This window comes from Nerophis lumbriciformis, linkage group LG01, assembly GCF_033978685.3.
Source record: "Nerophis lumbriciformis linkage group LG01, RoL_Nlum_v2.1, whole genome shotgun sequence".
In the NCBI taxonomy this organism is placed as follows: domain Eukaryota; kingdom Metazoa; phylum Chordata; class Actinopteri; order Syngnathiformes; family Syngnathidae; genus Nerophis; species Nerophis lumbriciformis.
Window position 1 is genome coordinate 38225811 of NC_084548.2, and position 20863 is coordinate 38246673.

Below are 20863 nucleotides of genomic sequence, written 5' to 3' on the forward strand. Positions count from 1 at the left end.
TATAACATTTGGTATTTTGAAAAGGATTATTTACAAAAACCAAGGTAGTGTCGAATGTAAAACTCTGGGGCCACGTTTGAACTATGATTCTTATTTCGTATATCAGTTCCATATCTTTAAATGTTAAAAATGTACTTTGAACATTAGAGAACCCACAAAGAGGTCGACTCATAAAACAACACTTTTCTGTGGTGGTAAATTGTCCCGCCCCGCCGATACACACAACACCGGATGTCATCAAAATAATGGGAAACATTTTGAAAGTGCGCACCAACAAATAGTTGACAAGAATTTTGAATGGAATAAAGTTCGGTTCTATAAATTATGAAACAAACATACTACACTTGTGTGGTGCGTAATTAGTAAAAACACACTCACCATTGATCATGATCTACTGTTGATCCTCAGGCGAGCAAAGCGGTAGCTCCTGCAGCTTTTATTCTACACAAACATCGTTTCCCATTCCGAAAGTTGCTGCAGCTCTATATCCCTTCCCCGTCATGGATATATGCCTCTTGGCTTCACCGAAGCTTGGTCGTGTCAAGTCAACCACTATCTCTGCAATCAATCATCACAGGTCTTGTCCTTTCACTTTGTTCTTAAAGTTGGCCAGGGGCGGTGAGATGGAAAATATATCACTGACTTATGTCTTAAGTTAAAGGTATATTTCTAGTATAGTTTGTAGGCTTTGGTTCTTGTATTCCAACATATTCTGTATGACATACAAAAGCCAAGCAGGGGAGCACAATAACTTTATTGGAGGCTTGCAAAAGTTTTGGGAACATTTCAAGCACATACCAAAACAAGACTACACTACTGTGATAAAACACAAATAACAAAATAAAATGTAATTTCCAAGTTCAACTAAAACAATTGTAAAATGGGGTGAACATATACATTTCTCTCTCCCTCTAGTTTAAGTATATCGCCATTTGATTTGTACTGTAAAAGTGTGTTGGTGTGAGGATGCTTCACTGCTGCAGGAGATACAATTTTACAACAATAACAAAGATTCATGTTTTATTCATCAACATCAAAAAGTAACTGCCGGCATGAATAAAGATTTATGGTTGCTTTCACTGTAGTGGTTGCAAAAAGTAATCATTGTCTTAAAAATTGTAACACACCTGACCAGTGTGATATTTATTTCACACAAAATAAAAATCATAACTCCCCACATTTATATCAAACATAATTCTGCTCAAGTTCTGGTCTGCTTCAAATAGACGAATACTCGCAGAGAAGATTAACTGCTTGAGGCCATAATGATGTCCTTCCATATACCGGTAGGTCATTTTGAAGAATTCTCTGGTTTTTAGCCCAGCTCCTCTAACTCAGAACGTGTTTTTAATCTTGCTCGCGACTTGTGCAAGAATTTCTGTAGTCTTCTTCTGCCAGTTTAGAACGTGTTTGGACTCAGCGCACCACAACTCGCCGTGACGGGGCTCAGCATTCTCACAGCGCTTACGTACTTCTTCCTGCTGTTCCTTAATGGCACAGACAACAGATAGTAAGTACGAAGTCATGGCACACCAACACACAAATCAATCATGGCATTATTGCCCTCTAGGTATTAATTTATCAGACGATCTATCAAGCATGGAATATAGATAAGAAATAGTCGTTTGAACGGTGTTATGCACACTAGGAGCATTCAAGGACAAGTCAAATAAACCTACAGGCCCTACTGGCTTCAATACCACTTCCAGATGTCAGCAGGTAAAGCCAGTCTTTGCTACACAATTTCAGGCAAAATACGTACTTCTGTTCCATGCTGCAGTTCAAACTTGTAGAAGAGAGCCCAAGCATCTCCCAAGTCAGGCTCTATCTTTACTGTGCGGAGGAACCACTCTCTGGCTTTGGTGATCTTGCGCTCACTCCAGAATAACCTATGTGTATGTATTTTCATTAGAAGACATCAAGTTAAGACAATGATGAATCAGAACACAGATGCACTAGAGGAATGCAGTCATACTTGGCCACAGCGAGCAACACATGTGGGTCGTGTTCACACTTCTTCAAAGCATCCACACTCTTGGTCTTCCTCTGTGGTCTGGCCTCCAAAAACACAGCCTCTGCCCAAAGGATACCTTATGGAAAGCAGTATTTGAAACATAATTCAATTGGAAATTAAAATGTAAGGTCATTATTCTGCTTTTGTCACATTTACCTGAATTAGGACATTCCTGCAGAGCTTTTGCCATCAGCGTGTTTGAAATGTTTTTCAGTCCGGCTCGGAATTCCAATCTGACAGATTCCAACCTAGTTACCAGGAGACATATGAGTGACATGTCAGTCATATGTGTTCCAGTTATTTTCTTAACAACCAATGCTAATTTTGACAGATGTCATTTAAAAAAAATGGTATTAGTCTAAAAATGTTCACAAAGAGTAAACTAAAATATTCTAGTCAACTAAAATATAAATAAGGCATCTTTTAAAGTTTCCTTAAAACCTATTTCATTTAAAATTATTGCAAAGCTTCTCAATAAAAAAAAAAATCATAAAAAGAAAACTTGGCCTAAATGAAGCTTTTTCAAACATAAAAATTGCAAAATAAATTAAGAATATCAATACTACAGTGGTATTGGCCACCAGAAGCGACCAAACCAATCAGAGCATGCCACTCAGTATCATGGACACTGATTGGCTCAGCCTCAGACAGCATATTATATTTGATTAAAATAGTATAAAGGGTGTTATTTCATGTCTAGAGGGCTCTTATAATGTTGAAAAACATATTTAAGAGGTTATAAACAGTTTTTTTATGCTCTAGTTAAACTTTGCACTTCTTTTAAGGTATATTTTACTATTATATTGTATTCATGCTTCTGTGTTACAATGTAAATGTGACACTGCGTGCACATTTTTTCAAATTGTTTCTTATGTCTGTACATCACTTTGGGCAACTGGGGTTGTTTTTAAATCCATCTATCCATCATCAACGGCTTATCCGGAATCGGGTTGCAGGGACAACAGCTCCAGCAGAGACCAGCAGAGATTGTTTTTAAATGTGCTATATAAATAAGTAAACTGAACTGAACTGAACAAAATCATCATCATCATCATGTGCTATCTGCTCTCAGCAGATCGACAGTCAGAAGGCTCCACTTCTCGCGATCTTGAGCCTCTCGGATGCGTTCATAATATTTCTGATGGGTCCAGTCTTTGATGTTGTCAGTCCATGTTGTTGTTGGTGTACCTCTCCCACGTTTACCATTTAACATTCCCTCTAGTAACAGTTTCTAAAGGTTGTTTCCTCTGGCAATATGACCAAAGTATGCTAACTTTTCTGTCTTAATAATGACAAGTCCCAGTTTTATGATGTTTATTTTATTTAGAACCTCTTCATATATTTTGTGTTCTATGAAATTCTTAACACTCTTCTATAAATCCAGATTTCAAATGCCTCCAACCTGTTAATTGTTGCTTTTGTCCATGTTTCTGCACCATTAAATAGTGTTGACCATTCGTATAATTTCATTAGGCGTTGTCTTAAACTGATGTTAATGTTTCTTGATGTTAAGATTTTAGACATGTTTTCAAATACTGATCTTGCAATTCTGATTCTTCTGTTCAGTGTCACATTTACCATCTTTGGTTGTCATGCATCCCTGATATATTACACTGTCAACTTGTATTGATTTCTGTTCTTCTCGGGGCATTCAATCTAGTCTAGACTTAGATCTGACCAATCTAACTCTATGAGCACAATCTGATGAAGCCTACTCGAATGAGCGGCGAAACTTCTAATACAAACCAAACAGTCCAGTTGCGATCGATTGAATGCCCTGAGATGACACTGACCTGGATGAATGAGAACATTTATAGACATGATTTCTCTTCTATATTAATGTTCATATCTGGTACTGGAACGTCCCTGCTCACTACCATTCCTTTTGTTTTCATGATGTTTATTTCCATTCCATATGGTTTTCCCTCCTCATTTACTGCTGTTACTATATCTTGAAGGTCTGAAATATTTTCTTGGATCAAAATTGTATCATCAGCATAATTTAGATTATTGATGTTGGTTCCCCTTATATTCACTCCTTTCGACTTGTCTGACTATCCTTTCGGTGTATAAATTAGGTGATCGAACACAGTCTGGTCGTACTCCATTTTTAATCTGGAATTCTGTTACTGTTGCCCAAAAACTAATCACTTATTCCTTATCCCATTTCGGACATTTCCTGAAAGTTTAGTGAAAATCTGCCCATAACGTTTTGAGCTATTTTGCAAACTTAAAGAGACAAACAGACAGACCAATGGCAACGATTACATAACCTCCTGGCTGTAATAAATCGACTCGGCATATAACGCGTAATCAATTATGCAATGTTCTCTTTCTTAGCAACAAAAACAGCAGTTAAAATGCAATAATATATCAAAATAATGATTGTGCAGATGCCATTTCAAGTTAGTTCTGTTTTTAGTGGAGTTAATCGCTCACATGTTTTACACAGTGACTTGTTCCCCATAGCGTGAAATGTGTACCTAGTCAACGCTTCCGTTTCTCCCAGGCACAGACATACTATATATCAGAGTGTAACTTTGTGGCAGAAGCACCAACAGACCTACATCACAAAGACATTAGTTTAGATTGGATCTCCTCATAATTTACCCCCACCCCTTCTCTCACACGCACCTAAAAGCCATGATTGCATCTGTATATTCCTAACTTGTTGCTGCCGTCTACAAGATGAAATTGGATTTAATTTCTGTCAACATTTTAGTCTCGTTGTTATTCATTGACCGAGCTGTCAGTTATATTTTGTCATAGTTTTTGTCAACATGCATTTGTTTTTATTAGTTATTGTCTCGATCGTTGTCAGGGAAAAATGTTACTTATCAACAACAACAAAAAATGTTTCTCCTCACCACAACTCTGGACTCTGGGGGTTTTTTAGTCGGGCCTTTTCCAGGATGGCTCTGGCTCTAGTCAATTGCCCTACTCGCTCTTCAAGATGCGATGTCAGCAGCCATAGGGACACTGAGTGTGGACACTTTTTTAACTACAGTAGAATAACAGAAAACAGCACTATTTTAGAGAATGAAATTTTAACAACTTTAACAAGTACAATACAAGTACAGTACGTATATATAACTCACCCCTTGGTTGTAAGCCTCTCTGGCTTTATCCATGTTGTCACATTGCTCCTCTATCTGGCCTCGCATCATCCAAAGTTTAGGAAAGTCTTCATAGTGTTTCAGGGCCTCTGTGCACAAGTCCTGAGCAGCTTCAATGTTCCCTAACACCCACTCCAGCTTCACTGACTTCATGAACACCTTTAAGGATAACAACACACATTTCAATCTGAATACATTTACAATACATCACATAAACTTTTAGAATTCCACAGCGCTTACAATGTATACTGTTGAAAGACATTTTTGTTATACTCTACTTAACAACTTACAAGCTTTCAAATACTTTTTGGACACTAAGTGGATAGCATAGCATAGCAGTGCCTCTTTAATGCGACATGACTTCTCAGCTGATGGACCAATCAGCATGCCATCATTAATGAAGACTCGCTTGATTTAGTTACTCATCTGTAAGCATACAATTAAAAGGGAGTGTCAGATCACCTTACAGTAAAAATTATTGTTAAATTACACTGCTGTCAGCATTTGTCAACTTGAGAAGTTTTGACTCAGGCAAGTCTTAACTTGAGAAAGATAGTTTTCATGCTCGATCATCTAAAATCAAAAGTGAGGAAACTACCCAGCTCACACTAAAACTATTTGTGGAGATGATACAGTATATCAGGGCTGGTTTATGCCAACAATATGTTAGCAAATATAATATTTATACTTGTACACATAGTCACGGTAGAAAATATTACCTGCTAATTGTCCTATTTGAACTTTCAAATATACATAATAAGAGTTTGTGTGTGCAGAGAAGTAAACAGGGTTTGCACTTAAACTGTGTTTGTAAGAGGAAAGTGGGAGGGGAACACTTACTCTGGCTGTGGGGGCGCTGCTCCGGGCCTTGGCCAGCAGACGCCGGGCTCTCTCATACTCGTTATTCTCAGACTCCAACTTGACAGCAGCCAGCCAGATCTCTTCACTGTTTGGGTTAGCCTGTGGAAGGGTGTAAATTCAATTACGGTATGCAACAATCAGGCAAGTTAGACGAACATGAATTACAGTTACCCATCATTACAAGGTTGTAAACTTAAATCTTTAAGTAAATGTATTTATTGTTTCATTTGATATCATATTCTAAATGGATGATTTGTAGATACAACCTGAGAAAATGTTGCCAACTTGCACAACCATTAGACATGCTTCATAGTTTTAGGTGAACAAGGAAGTACTAAGTCAGAGAAGTGTATTACCTGGAAAGCGAGAGCGAGGATACTCCTAGCAGCAGGTACATCCTCAGCCAACCACTTGGATTTGGCTCCCATAAGCCAGAGTACCTCTGCTTTGGGACAGTGAGCTACAGCTTTCTGGAGCAAGGTCTCCAAAGACTCCCTGATAGGCACAGGCAGAAAATCATGTTAATTGCAACTGATACAAAACAGATTATCAAATACTAATGGTCATATTTACACCTGTTTATTACCTGGTGCCATGGTTCTTTTCAAAATAGGCAGCTCGAAGCCACACACTTTTCTTACTGGGAAACACCTGGAGAGCATGGGCATAGATAGCCCTGGCACACTCTAGTGCTCCATGGGCCACGCACTGAAACACAACACACAAGCTTTCACCATCTAAATAATACAACCCATGCAGATGTCAAGGTCTGAGAATGTCTTATATTCGTATATACGCACACTATCGGAATCCTCCATCCAAGTGTGTTTGCGGTCCTCCTCTTCAATGCCAATCCCAATGACTGCTCTGATTATGGCCTGGCAGGTGGCCACACTGCCAGCTTTGTCACACTCTTCTCCATCCTGAAAGAAAAGAAGACGAGCATCCAGTTTATTTAATTTCAGCAACATTGGAGAAGTGATCACATCTTTCTGGCTTCTCTGCTGTCTTGTGTACAACCGTGATGCTAGCTAGCATGAGCTAAAATAGGACATAAATCAGAATTGTTATGAGTCACGGGCGGCATTAATTTTGATTGCCCCTTCTCTACAAACATGCTGTTCAATGCAGTATCACTAATTCACATTTAGCAAGACTGCCTCAGACACCCCAATGTCATTATTCGGAGACTAACCCAAGATGCCCATCTGCACCCATACACACCTGTATCCACTGCTCTCTGTTGATCTCCACACCATTAGCATGCAGCGAGGTGATGGCTCTCTCAATGATCTTGTCCACCATCTGTGTGTTGCCGTTAGCTTCCTCTAATTTGGCAGCAGTGATCCAGATGTGCCGATCGGTGGGTATGTTCTCTCGAGCTTTGTTCAGGACACGACGGGCATTCTCATAGGTCTCCAGTCGTGCCAAAGCCAGCCAAAGCTACATGATAGACAATATCAGTGGGGAGGAATTACACAATGTTCATTCTCGCTGTGATATTTCACAATAGCAGACACAAATGATAGCACGTGTTCTCAAGCTACCTCTACACTTGTAGGACAACACTCCACTGCTCTGCTCAGCATAATTCTGGCATCCTCTGGCTCCTCCAGCTCAACAGCAGTCTTCCACAGACGAACTGACTTGGACACATTCTCAAGGGCTGCGTGAACATCAAGAACAATCGCAGAAATGTTAAGACGTATTACTATGTATGTATGTATGTACTATATTATATATATATTTATATTATGCAATGTTTATTAAGCAGCTGGCTTCTTTGACTTCTTGCTCAAATTCACAAGTATAAGACGTGCTGGTGTGGAAAAGGAAGTGAAGGACACAGATGAATAAGTACATTAAATAAACTGGAGTATAATCAAGCAGAGCAGAAGACTCTGAACATGTACAGGCGGAAAAAGCAAACGGAAGACGAACATCTATCTGTGTCAGTTAGATATGCTGCTTGGAAATAAATATTAACCTTAGTGCTAAGCCTTGAAAAGAAACCATAACCATATCTTCCAAAATTAACCTTTTTTTTTTCTTGTGTGAGCAAGTATAGCAAAACATAGAACAAAGATCATCAAATTTGGTAATCGCCACAACAGCAGCAATTTACACTAAGATTGAAATAATTGCTTTTTTACAATTTGTTGAAGGATGCAAAGAAGAACAAATCAAGCTAATAACTTCAGCCTTACCTTTCCTGAGGACTCTTTTCTTTGCTCTGACATCCGTTTCCAGTTCCGCAGCTCTGATGTAGATCCGGACTGACTGCGGCAGGTGCCGGACAGCTTGAGCTACCACTGCTTTTGCTGTGTCACCAGGCTGAAGCCTAGCTGCCTCAAGCCACACATCCTCACTCTGATGGACAGAGAGAACAATAACAATTTTCCTTAGCTCAAGCTGAGATATCAAAACCCTTGAATCAGAGTATTTGCAACATCATATTTAATGACTTTTAAGGCCCTTTTAAGACCTCTAAATGAATTGGGGATTAATACAAATATGACATCCTAAAACTGTTTTATGTAATATGTTTAAGTTACTACGAATGCACACATGTAGGGAACAGAGTGCATTAATCAATTGTTAGACATACAAACTGCTTAGATAAACCAAAATACATGTGTTTTGGGACTGTAATTGCAATCTGTACCTGAAATGACCTTTTAACATCCAAATGGTGTCCAGAGGCAAATGGGACCACCAAAGTATACAACAAAAATAATTGAAGAGAAATACCAGGAAGGAAATTAAGGCACTGATTGGTCAAAGCAAATAAAGTATTAAATAACCAACCACAGATGTATTTGCAGGCAGAGGTAACTATGATTGATGTATGATGACATGTTGGGAAGCTGCTATTTTTAGCTAATTAATTTGTCTCACTGTGTTTTGTGACTATAAAACCCATGTTTTTTTTTAATTTAATTGAAGTATTTATTTCAAACCTGCACAGTACAACAACAGACATTTTTTTAATATATATATTTTGGCAGAGACATTTATGCAAGGCTTGAAAAGGGGTTGGATGAAGCAAATGCTTATAATATCCCAACCCCTCTCACTCATTCCACATTTAACATAAACAATATAATACAAGAACAATACTATACAAACAAAAACAAGCAAAAGCTCCTGTACACTAACAATACAATAGTACCACTGTTACTATGAGACAAGACGAGACAAAACACACACGCGCGCACACACACACACACACACACACACACACACACACACACACACACACACAGGCCCAAACACTCTGATTATACACCTCTCTCCCATCGCTCCGTGCTGGGGCATCACTCTCTTTCCTCCTCGTACTTCTTCAGAACTTCTTTTTTAAACAGTGTTTTAAATGTAATCATGTTAGAACACGTTTTTAACTCGTCCCCTAAGTTGTTCCACAGACTGACTCCACGCACTGAAATGCACATTGATTTTAAAGTTGTTCTAAATTTAGGCAAATATCATTTGTTGTTTCCTCTTAGACTGTAACTATGGGGAGCCACTCTATCCTGGAATAAATTCTGTATATTGGATGGTAGAGTTAGCTTTGTAGCAAAGAAAAGTGCACAGACATGTCCTATGTTTAATCTAGTCTAACTAACATTTGTATGTACATTGTATATTATTTTTTATATTGTTGTACATGTTGTTTAATCAGGAAGTTATCCAGCTTCTGCATGGATTTAAATTGGTTTTTATTGGGTCGCAAATGCCTTATATGCCTTGTGAGACTCATCGTCAAAGCATGAAGATAAGGCAACACTATGCTTCCAGTGATTGTTTCCATCATAGAAAGGATTAACTTCCAGTTTACTTTAAAAAAAAGTACCTAATAAAATGTGCCGGTCTTTTGAACGGCTCTTTCAAAGGAACAGCAAGGTTTGAGTGTGTTTGGGGGTGTATTGAGTCGACTGGGCAGGCGCACTAACCAGAAAGGGGTGGAGAAAGCCATAAGCGCCATATCACGTCCTCTGTCTGGACAGTGTAAGAGACTTGTGCAGTCTGCGCAATGACAGTCGCTTTAACCAGTGTTGGGACTAACGCGTTACTTTGTAACGCGTTACTGTAACGCCGTTACTTTCGGCGGTAAATAGTAACCTAACGCGTAATTTTTTTAATAAAGTAACTCAGTTACTGTTACTACATGATGTGTTACTGTGTTATTTTACGGTATTTTTTTTATGTAGAATCAGGCTAGAAACTGAGAAGATCTGAGTGTGTTTTATTGGAGCGCTGCAGAAGAGGCGACCGGAAAAGAGGCGCGCGCCGTGTACGTGAGTATGTGTGTGGGGGCGTGTCTGTGTTTACATCATGGCGTAGCCAGAAGTCGAATGGAGATATTCTCAATACTTTTCTTTTGTCGGCCACAAAGAAAAGAACAGTTTAGTTTAATGTAAGTTGTGTCTTGGATCAAAGATCCTATCCTAGCAATTCAAATCTGTTGAAACAGCTACAAAAACAACATGCTTCGACGAAGCTAGTAAAGAGAGACACACTTCACCTCCACCTCCAACAGCGGCTGGATTTTAACGAGGCACTGCGCACTGAAGTTATTCATTCTTTCATTCTAGACTTATAGAGTGTTTGATTATCACATCACTCTAAATGTATAGACTATAAAGTTCACAAACATAAAGAGGGATGCTAATGGGCCAGGCCAATCTTTCCTTATCTCTAAACTAAAACTGGGAAAATGCGTAGAGTGTTCTGGGCTTCAGACATGATTTTGTTTCAGAATTTCCTGAGAGAAAAAAACGCCTGGTTAGGCTTTGTGTATGTAGTGTGTGTCTTCTTTGGTTTACATTTATGTTGTTATTATGCTGTTTGTTACTTATGTATGTTATGTTGCAGCTATTTAAAATAGTTTTGTCAATTTGTTCTGACCTAAAACAAATTGGCCCTTTGAAACATATCTTTGTCTTTGTGTGTTGTATGTAGACCACATTGCTTAGCAGAGTTCAGTGATGCAAATGCATGTCAAATTGATCAACATATTGTATTATTCTCCAGTGCAATAACAGTACTGAAATGAAGGCTAAAAGAGCATTAAAGGGGGCCTTAAAAAAAATTAAAAAAATATATGAGTAACTAAATAGTTACTTTTCACAGTAACGCATTACTTTTTGGTGTAAGTAACTGAGTTAGTAACTAAGTTACTTTTGAAATTAAGTAACTAGTAACTGTAAATAGTTACTGGTTTTCAGTCACTAACCCAACACTGGCTTTAACACATGTAGGCTACGTTCACACTGCAGGGTTGGATGTCCAATGCAGATTTTTTGTCAAATCTGATCTTTTTATGTGGCCGTTCACCTTACAAAAAAATATCAATTTGTAATTTGAATGCAACCTGACCTGTATGCGAACAGGACGTGATGACGTCGCACACACTACAGTGTCTACAGAAGTAACCATGACTTCAACTGTCGCTGGTCTCAGTACTGGCACATTTGTAGCAATTTGAAAGATGTTGTGCAATCATAGTCAACATTTTCTGAACCAAATTATTGCGCATAGAAGATTAAGAAGGAAGAGGACAAGTATTTTGGCTCTGGCAGTTTTACAGGATATTTTGCTTCGATGTCTGTAGGTCATCAAGAAATTATGCAGTCTTTGGTGTAGAGTCCCTTGTCCTTGGGATGCTTTTGAGAGCTTGTTTGAGGGTCTGCACCAATCTTTCGGCTAGACCATTTGTGGCTGGTTGAAAAGGGGCTGATGTGATATGTTGCACGCCATTAGTATGCAGGAAAAAAACAATCTCCAGAGACACAAACTGGGGGCCATTATCTGACACCAGTTGGACAGGAGATACAAACTGAGCAAACACCTATCCAAACTTTCTTAATGGTCTTCCCTGCAATGGTCAATCTCATTTTTGCTACCTCAGGCCATTTGCTTTGTGCAATGATGGCTACCATCGGCGTGGCAAGGTTGGGAGAGTGGCCGTGCCAGCAATCTGAGGGTTACTGGTTCAATCCCCACCTTCTACCATCCTAGTCACGTCTGTTGTGTCCTTGAGCAAGACACTTCACCCTTGCTCCTGATGGGTCCTGGTTAGTGCCTTGCATGGCAGCTCCCGCCATCAGTGTGTGAATGTGGAAATAGTGTCAAAGCGCTTTGAGTTCCTTAAAAAAGGTAGAAAAGCGCTATACAAGTACAACCCATTTACCATTTACCAAGAGCATCATGTTTTCCAGGGCCTGCAAAGTCAATGTGGGGGACACTGCCACAGCTCTGGTGGAAATTATTACAGTTAAAAAACAACCCCTCAAGCTCAAAAGATGTGCATGCAACTTTGGGGGAAAAAAACAAGCCCAAAGTACATAATAACGGACTTGGCAACACTATGCATCTTTTTTCAATCTAAAACAGCCACAACTCTACCAGTAACCTTCCAGTTCTTGAAGAATTGCGGCCCCTAAAGGTCATGTTGTGAATCCCCTAGCACAGACCTGGGCATTCTGCGGCCCGCGGGCCACATCCGGCCCTTTGTACGTCCCTGTCCGGCCCGCGTGAGGCCAATCATGAATTACAAAATAAATTTAAAAAAGTATCTATCTCGAGTGTGCAATACAACGGTGCTGCTTTTGTTTTGAAAAGCGTTATTTGTATTACTTCCGTGTGGATGTATGCTCGTGTGCAATTGTGAGTGAGTGTGAACAGCGGCAATCACAAATTACAAAATAAATGTAAAAAAACATCTATGTCGTGCGTGCAATACAACTGTGCTGCTTTTATTTTGAAAAGTGTTATTTATGGGCGTATGTCCGTGTGTAACCTGTGTAACCTGTGAGTGAAGGTGCACAGCGACAAGTGATGCCCGGTTATCCCCGAGACGCTAAAAAAAGAAAAGTTGATGACGAATGCCATGTTTTCAACAAGACATGGACTGCCAAGTATTTCTTTACAGAAATTAAAGGTAAAGCCGTGTGCTTCATTTGTGGTACACAGGTTGCTGTGTTTAAAGAATATAGTGTAACGACCTGCTGAAGTTGATGTTGTGTTCTTGAGTTGCGGAAATGAGGAGTGAGGATAGACGTGCGTGTGGAAGGAACGAGATAAGTTGAGCTGTGTTAGTATAGGTTGCTCAATAAAAGTTTAAAATGAGCGTCAGACATGGTGTGCACTTCTTCTGGACGCTATAATTGGTGTCAGAAGTAAAACTTTGTGCATACTGCCGCTGCTTGTGTGAGCATACTGCGCTGCTTGTGTGCTCAGTCTGCTATGTCATCGGGAGGTACGTGCCACGATGTTTATTCGCGACTTTGTCAAGATTGAACGGGAGGAGAAGGACATTGAGTGGGGACTTAAGGTGCCGGCAGCGACTGCAGATGTCTGTGTGATTCCTGGACGTGAGGAGCTCGTCTCAAAGAGAGAGAGAGAGGGAGGAAGGAGAGAGGCAGCGTCTACAGGTGCAGTGCAAGCTGCTTGGCATGGGGGAATTCCGCCCTCAATGAAGACTCCCAGGTTTGATGGCAAGGCGAACTGGGAGGCATTTCATCCCACTTCTGACACCAATTGTAGCGTCCAGAAGAAGTGCACACCAAGTCGGACGCTCTTTTTAAACTTTTATTGACCACCCTATACTAACACAGCTCAACTTATCTCGTTCTTTCCACACACACGTCTATCCTCACTCCTCATTTCCGCAACAGCAACGCTTCCTCCTTCTTCGCCAATCACCTTACAGGCGTGCTACGTTCACAACAAAGAGGATGCAGGATAAAGTGATAGAAATTTAAATTTTTGCATTGTAATATACATCAGGAAGTGTTAGTAAGAAAGTGTTAAAAATAAAACCATCAAAAGCCATCTGCTTTTGTATAAAGATAAGTTAGGTTAAATGAAAATATCATTATTATTATTATTTATCTTACGGTATATAAAAAATAATTTGAGCAAAATTGTATTGAAATATTGTCGGTGTGGCCCTCCAGCAGTGCTCGGGTTGCTCATGCGGCCCCCGGTAAAAAATTAATTGCCCACCCCTGCCCTAGCATTACTGTTTTGTAGTGTTTTTTGCATCAGGCATTTGACTGGGCAGGTAATGGATCCTCAGGGAGCTAAGGGGTACTTTGAAAGTCATATTGAGCCGTTCCCAGCCAGCAGTTATTTACATTTTGCGTGGTAACGCACCAGCTAATAAAATTGCTATTGAAAAATAATACATGAAAACAGACTTCACTCACTCGGTCCCATATCAAATTTATAACCAACATTTTGAAAATGTCAAACCTATATTTCTAACTATCTGAGACTTTTTAAGGACATAAAAAATGAAAGGTGGATTTAAGACATTTTTATGACCAGTGGGACCCTGTTGAATGAAATAGCTGGCCAATGCCACGGAAATCATCTGCAATGGTTCAATACTGTTACAACTTCCTACTTCAACAAAAAAAACCTCAATGAACAGGGTCTCTGTAGGTTTCAACAAGTCAAATTTAAGAGTTTTTTAAGACCATACTGAAAATAATTTAAGACCATTTCACATCCATACGGACAAAAAAGTACAATGACATCAAGGAAAATCAGAGGAGCCAGAAGGAATTGTAAGTATATGAATTCCTTCCCTGCTCTTTCACATTGGAAAACAAAATGGTTAAACTAACTTGGGGGTCGGCAACCCGCAGCTCTAGAGCTGTGACTGATTTAGTAAGTAAGATGACATAAAAGCTCAACAGAAACGAAAGACGGTGATGTCGAAAGGAAACTTTTTTGTTGCAAACAGTTGATCCGACATTAAAACATGTCAAGACACTTTCTCAAAATAATCACACACTTTTCTGGGTTCAAAATAAAAGCGCTACACTATGCATACGGTTTAACTACATTTAGGTTTTCTCTTTCCATGCACACACGTCTGCCTCCGTGCTTCACTTTTAGACACACAACACTTGTTCATTCTCCGCTGACAGTGTGTTCACAGACCATGGGGAAAAAATGGCCACACTAACATACACAACAACACCAGCCGGTAGTTACGGTATGAATGACTATATGTAGTTTATTATTTGCGAACTATTGACTAATGATGCACCGAAAATTTGGTCGGAAAAATACGTTCTTTAATCACCGGAACAGTGCTCCCGAAACCGATGTTGTGATGACATACTAAGCCATACGCACGGGGTTGTCTGGAGCGGAGGCATATTTTGATAATACCCGCAGACAGCGATCTTCACAATTTAAGATGACACTGGCAAAGATTACAGCTGGGATGGCCCTCTCCCCATGTAAATTAACTGTTTAGGTACACTTATTAATGATGAAAAATTATACCTATCTGTAATTAATCACGATTATATTTGAGTTAACTATGAACAAAAATGTAATTGCGATAAATATTTTAATTGTTTGACAGCCCTAATTTGTATGTCTCATGACATGTAATATTGGCTGCATTTCGAATAGTTGTATGTGTGCCGTTATAGACCACTGCAAACGTTACCGAGCTTGCAAAGATTGTAATAAATCGTTAGAAGAAGACAGTGTGTGTCCTTTAACTTGGACACACACTTCTATATCTTTGGCCATTCTAAGCCAGTAATTTCCAGGAGTTATCTCACCCTCTCAGAAACCTCTGTTTTTCCAAGGTTGTAAAAATGTGTAAAATAAAAACTACATTTCAACATTTCTGTCAACAAAGATTTGCGTCAGCCTGCAACAGATTGTCATTTTGATAGTAGGCTAATATAGCTAATATAGACACTTGCATCATGTGTTGCCTTCATTATAACACTTATACAAACAAAGCCTTTTATTTTTTTGCTGCTCCAGACAGATTTTTTGTATTTTTGGTCTAATATGGCTTTTTCAACATTTTGGGTTGCAACCCCTGAACTAATTAAATACACCAGAAGACTGTCTATGTAGACTAATTAAAAAATATATTAGCAAACATCATAACATTTTTCAGATTTGCCATAGAACTGTTTTCTTGCAAAACGTGCAGTGTGCTTCATATCAAGTGTTTTTATGTCACAACAACCAGAACATCAGCATTGGTAGAGGAAAGCACACCAATATATTGTCTGTGAAAGAGACTGTTAGCATATTTGCTAAAGCTAAACGGTTAACTTTTGCAGTGTTCTTGCGGCTGTCAGAATTGGGCAAACAGATAAAAACATCTACAGTACTACCACTGTATCTGCACAAAGTTGAAAAAAGAGAGAGTGCAGACATAGTGATTGTCTAAAAAGAAAGAAGGCAATTAATGCTTTCCAGCCTTAAACAGAATTTGAATGTGAATAATGTGAATAATGTGAATAATATTAGAATTTGCTCACCTCATTTTGTATCTGGTATGTATGAATACATGTGTACCTGTTTTTATGACTTTTTTGAAAACATATTGCTAATAAACGAGGACTAGTTTTTATTCACGCATGTCAAGATGACATTTGCAAATCTCCCTTGTTTTTCTCACCCCACCATAAACTGAGTGTAAGCACTTGACTAAACAGACAACCTTTATAGCTTTTAATGTCAGTTGCTGTATAAAGTTGGGAGAAAAGATTAGGCATGAGACGCTGCCCTGAAAATATTTTAATAAATTTACTGCTGTGAGTACACTACTACCACAGATAAATTAGCGTGTACTGACTGTATGTAATAGTATGATTTCAATAGTAAACATCTCGTATTGATCTTCTTTGACAATTGGCGCCACTTTACCCACATAACACTCCTTTAGGCGGTTTAAGTTGATCCTTGTATAGTTGTGCAAGTGTTTGTGGCGTTTCAGCAGCTTTTGACACAGACTTATCCCGGATTTTTGACTTTTACATCATCATTCCATTCACGTTCACCGCAATGTTTACAAATGCTTCCCTCCTCGATGGCTCCACATTCGAGTCCTAACCACTTTGTAAGTTTCCATCCACCAGTTTCAAGCATGCATTAACTTGATGGTTCTGGAACCAATCATCTTTGGACTTGCCCTTACCCATCTTATGCAAGTAATTTGGCTTTGCTCTGGGCTTTTGTTAAGTTTTTAGGATCATTTTAGACATTTTAAGGCCTTAAATTTAAAAATTGTTGGATTTAAGACTTTTTAAGACCAGGCGGATACCCTGAATAAACCACCTGTTTTTCAGCCAAAAGAAGCTAGAAAGTGTTTTTGTTATATGTTTTTTACCTTTGGACACATCTCTGTGCCTTTCATGATGAGGTTTCTGGCTACTTGCAGTTTTCCAGTCACTTCTTCCAGCCTTGCAGATGCAATCCAGGCAGGTGGGTGGTGAGGGTTTGTTTCCCTCACAGATTTCAGCAGCAGACGGGCCTTTTTGATGTCACTGTACAACAGAGAAAGCCGATTTTCAGGAACTTGTCTTATGAAACATGCAAAATACAGCAATGCTAGGCATTACTACCTGATATCTCCTCCATGTGTGGGGATCATAGAGTTGAGGTCTGTAAGGTAGCCCTTAGGATCTACCACTGTTTGACCGCTGACAGAGTCAGACACCTGATGGTAGAAAAAAAGGTGGACACTTGAGAAATAGACATTTCAATAACTTTGAATAAAATGCTGACCTCAGCTACTTACGAACATCGAATTAGGTTGTAACATCGCAATTGCCAGAAGATGTTGCAATAATTACCTGACTGAGTCTCATATCCATGAGTGTGTTTCTGGCCTGACCAATTTTCCTCATGTCCAGGTCTCCAGTGCCTGGCGTCATTAGGCCCGGCGTCATGTTTCCTGGGTAAGGTGTATTAAGTCCACCAAGCTGGAGAGGATACCATAACAGTTGAGAGGCACTTTCCTAAATGACAATACTAAACAATACACTGAAAATGAACACACATTAATTATCCTACTCAAGATGCTTTGTCATTAAACGTAGTTTTTGTCCTTTCAACCCAATTTTTATTCACAGTGACATTCCAAGATGTGCTGATGGTGGTGAGAACAGCCTGTGAACAGTTAGATCATGTATTTGCACCTATACTGACCCCCTTCAGAGGGTCCACAGAAGTGTGGTTGTCTCCAGTTTGAAGGTGTTTGGAGAAAAAGCTGTCTGGAACAGGAGTAAGTTTTTCATGGCGTGGGTTCCTCTGGCGCTTATTCCTGGCATCTCCCACCTCAGGAATGCTAAGCCACTCCTCTTCTGAGACCTCTGACAGTTTTCTCTGCGTGGAGAAGATCAAACAATTTGGGCAATGACGTGTACTGGTTTGAAATAGCTAAAAGACATTATGACAAAAGCAGTATATGTACCTTTAGATCTGAAAACTGTTGCTGAATTTTCGGTCGCTCCATACGGTATTTCTCAATTTCTTCTTTTTCTCTCAGCTCCCTTAAAACACATAGGTTGGATATAATCTTACACTGCCAGCTTTGGATCATGACAGCTAAACAATAGTTACATTTCTCATAGATGGGCTTTCAACCTACCTTCTATCTTTACGTCGTTCATCCATCCTTTTATCCAGAGATGCATATATAGCATCTGCTTCTTCGTCATCTTTCTCATAGGGTCCACTGGAGAATAAGCTCCCTGCATATCCATTGAACTAGAAGATAATGAGTGGAATTTGATCTCACAATGATTTCAAGGTTCAAGGTTTCTGTAATGGTACCCGGAGGTAAAATATTTTTGCAGACATTTGTAATTCAGTGTCAGGACATAATGGAGCAAGCAAACACAAATCATATAAAACACAAAAAAACATTTAAAAATCCACAAACGATCACCAGTATACAGGCACGCTGTAGAACAATAAAATATAATACCTTATAGACCAATAAAAACATTGTGATTAAAGTGCTATTGCATAATAAATAAATAAAACATTCTAATCACAACGTGATAGCCTTATTTAAGCATGTGATGGCAGCAGGTACAAAAGTATTCTTATATCGTTTAGTCCTACAAAGAGGAAAAATGAACAGCCGACCAGAGCGAAGGAGCTGGAATTCACTGCCTAGAGGATGATGGGTGCAGTGGTGAATAATAGAGCGTGCCTTGCACTGCAGCTGTATGGCATGGATGTCAGATAGGTTGAGTTGCGGCTCACCTATAAGCTTACTAGCCCACTTTACAATTTGATTTAGTGCAGACTTGTTTCTCAAGGACAAACTACCAAACCATGACACCAGTGAGAGAGACAGAATGATGATAAAAAATAGTCATATTTGACAGATTTAGAATGCTCACCTCATCGTAATTGGTGTCATTCAGATCTTCCTCGTCCTCCTCCTGGTTCTTTTTCATTTGGTCCCCAACCGTTCTCTTCCCTGGAGGCGCATGTCGGTCATCCACTGGGTCATTCGCATCTCGAGCAGGACCAATATCGGATCGGGTTGTGAAACCAGTAGCACTGCAGTAAAACAATGATTGCACATTTTTACAAAAACAACCTACGTTATGTATCCATTTCTTCCGTTTAAATACATGTAAATATAATATTTACAAAATAAAATATTATTTCAATCGTACTCAAGAGTTTCACGAGTTGCTAATGGAGAAACGTGGTATTCGAAAAAAAAAACAAAAAAACGAGTATATACAATGAGGATGAAACAGTTAAAATATACATATCACAATATGTAAACTTGTCATTTATTCCACTGAAATACGGTGTTAGTAAACATACATACACAAGGTTTATCGTTAGTGAGCTAGCTAAAAAGATTAGCTTACCCCCTGCCTAACCCAGGGACATAGCCCAGCGGAGCGGGCATGCCGAGGAACGGTTTCTTTTTTTTCCCCATAAGTGGAGATGCTAAAGGGATTACTGGCGGTCCACCGCCTATCCCGGCTGGCGCGGCGCCTCCAGTATTGGGTTTGGAGGCAGTTTTAGACGTTTGTTTAGCCACATTGGCAGACATCGTTACTCCACATTCAACTACGGATCGACCGGATAAACAACACGAGCCCTTCCGGTTATTAGATTTTATAACAGAGTCCCCCATTGGGCAGGCGGGTAACTGCTTTATTTTTACAATTTCTTACACAAGGGTACTCGTCAATGACAGTCAGTCAGTTGGTGAATTTATAAAGAATAAACTTTTAATGTTATAAGAATTCGTTTACTGAGATAATGATTCAGCAATTGGTACTAATTCGCCCTTAGGTGTGCCTCAAACGGCTGTAATAAAACATACGACCACACAAGGGCGCTACTTGGTCAATAATAAATTACTTCACTAATAAGTCTTTGAGCAGGTTTTCCCCCTAATGTAAGCCTAACTTTGTCTGAAACTGTTTTTAATTATTTAAAATGTTCGCTGTAATATGATTGCACATTTAAAATGGATATGCAGCATTCAGTAGTGAAGTAGACCATAAAAGTCTCATTATTTTGTTGTATGTGCAATATGTATTTTAAATGATAAATGATAAATGGGTTGTACTTGTATAGCGCTTTTCTACCTTCAAGGTACTCAAAGCGCTTTGACACTACTTCCACATTTACCCATTCACACACACATTCACACACTGGTGGAGGGAGCTGCCATGCAAGGCGCTAACCAGCACCCATCAGGAGCAAGGGTGAAGTGTCTTGCTCAGGACACAACGGACATGACGAGGTTGGTACTAGGTGGGGATTGAACCAGGGACCCTCGGGTTGCGCACGGCCACTCTTCCACTGCGCAAATAATTTTAAAGTCATATAGACATATTTGGGCAGCACGGTGGAAGAGGGGTTAGTGCGTCTGCCTCACAATACGAAGGTCCTGAGTAGTCGTGAGTTCAATCCCGGCCTCGGGATCTTTCTGTGTGGAGTTTGCATGTTCTCCCCGTGACTGCGTGGGTTCCCTCCGGGTACTCCGGCTTCCTCCCACCTCCAAAGACATGCATCTGGGGATAGGTTGATTGACAACACTAAATTGGCC

The 20863-nt window shown here is 39.5% G+C and overlaps 1 protein-coding gene across 1 annotated transcript; it reads right to left on the minus strand.

Moving 5' to 3' along the window:
* Positions 1-735: 735 nt before the first annotated feature.
* prpf6 (PRP6 pre-mRNA processing factor 6 homolog (S. cerevisiae)) lies at positions 736-19883 on the minus strand. Its single transcript, XM_061980799.1, has 21 exons — positions 19668-19883; positions 19182-19344; positions 18419-18537; positions 18242-18320; positions 17977-18153; positions 17622-17750; positions 17391-17485; positions 17156-17312; positions 8199-8361; positions 7539-7657; positions 7216-7434; positions 6792-6914; positions 6578-6699; positions 6348-6486; positions 5971-6090; positions 5113-5289; positions 4882-5015; positions 2171-2262; positions 1976-2090; positions 1763-1889; positions 736-1487 (listed from the first exon to the last, which is right to left on the minus strand). Exons 1-21 carry the CDS (start codon positions 19853-19855, stop codon positions 1335-1337), a joined length of 2910 nt encoding a protein of 969 aa, XP_061836783.1. The 5' UTR covers positions 19856-19883; the 3' UTR covers positions 736-1334.
* Between the last annotated feature and the right edge of the window lie 980 nt (positions 19884-20863).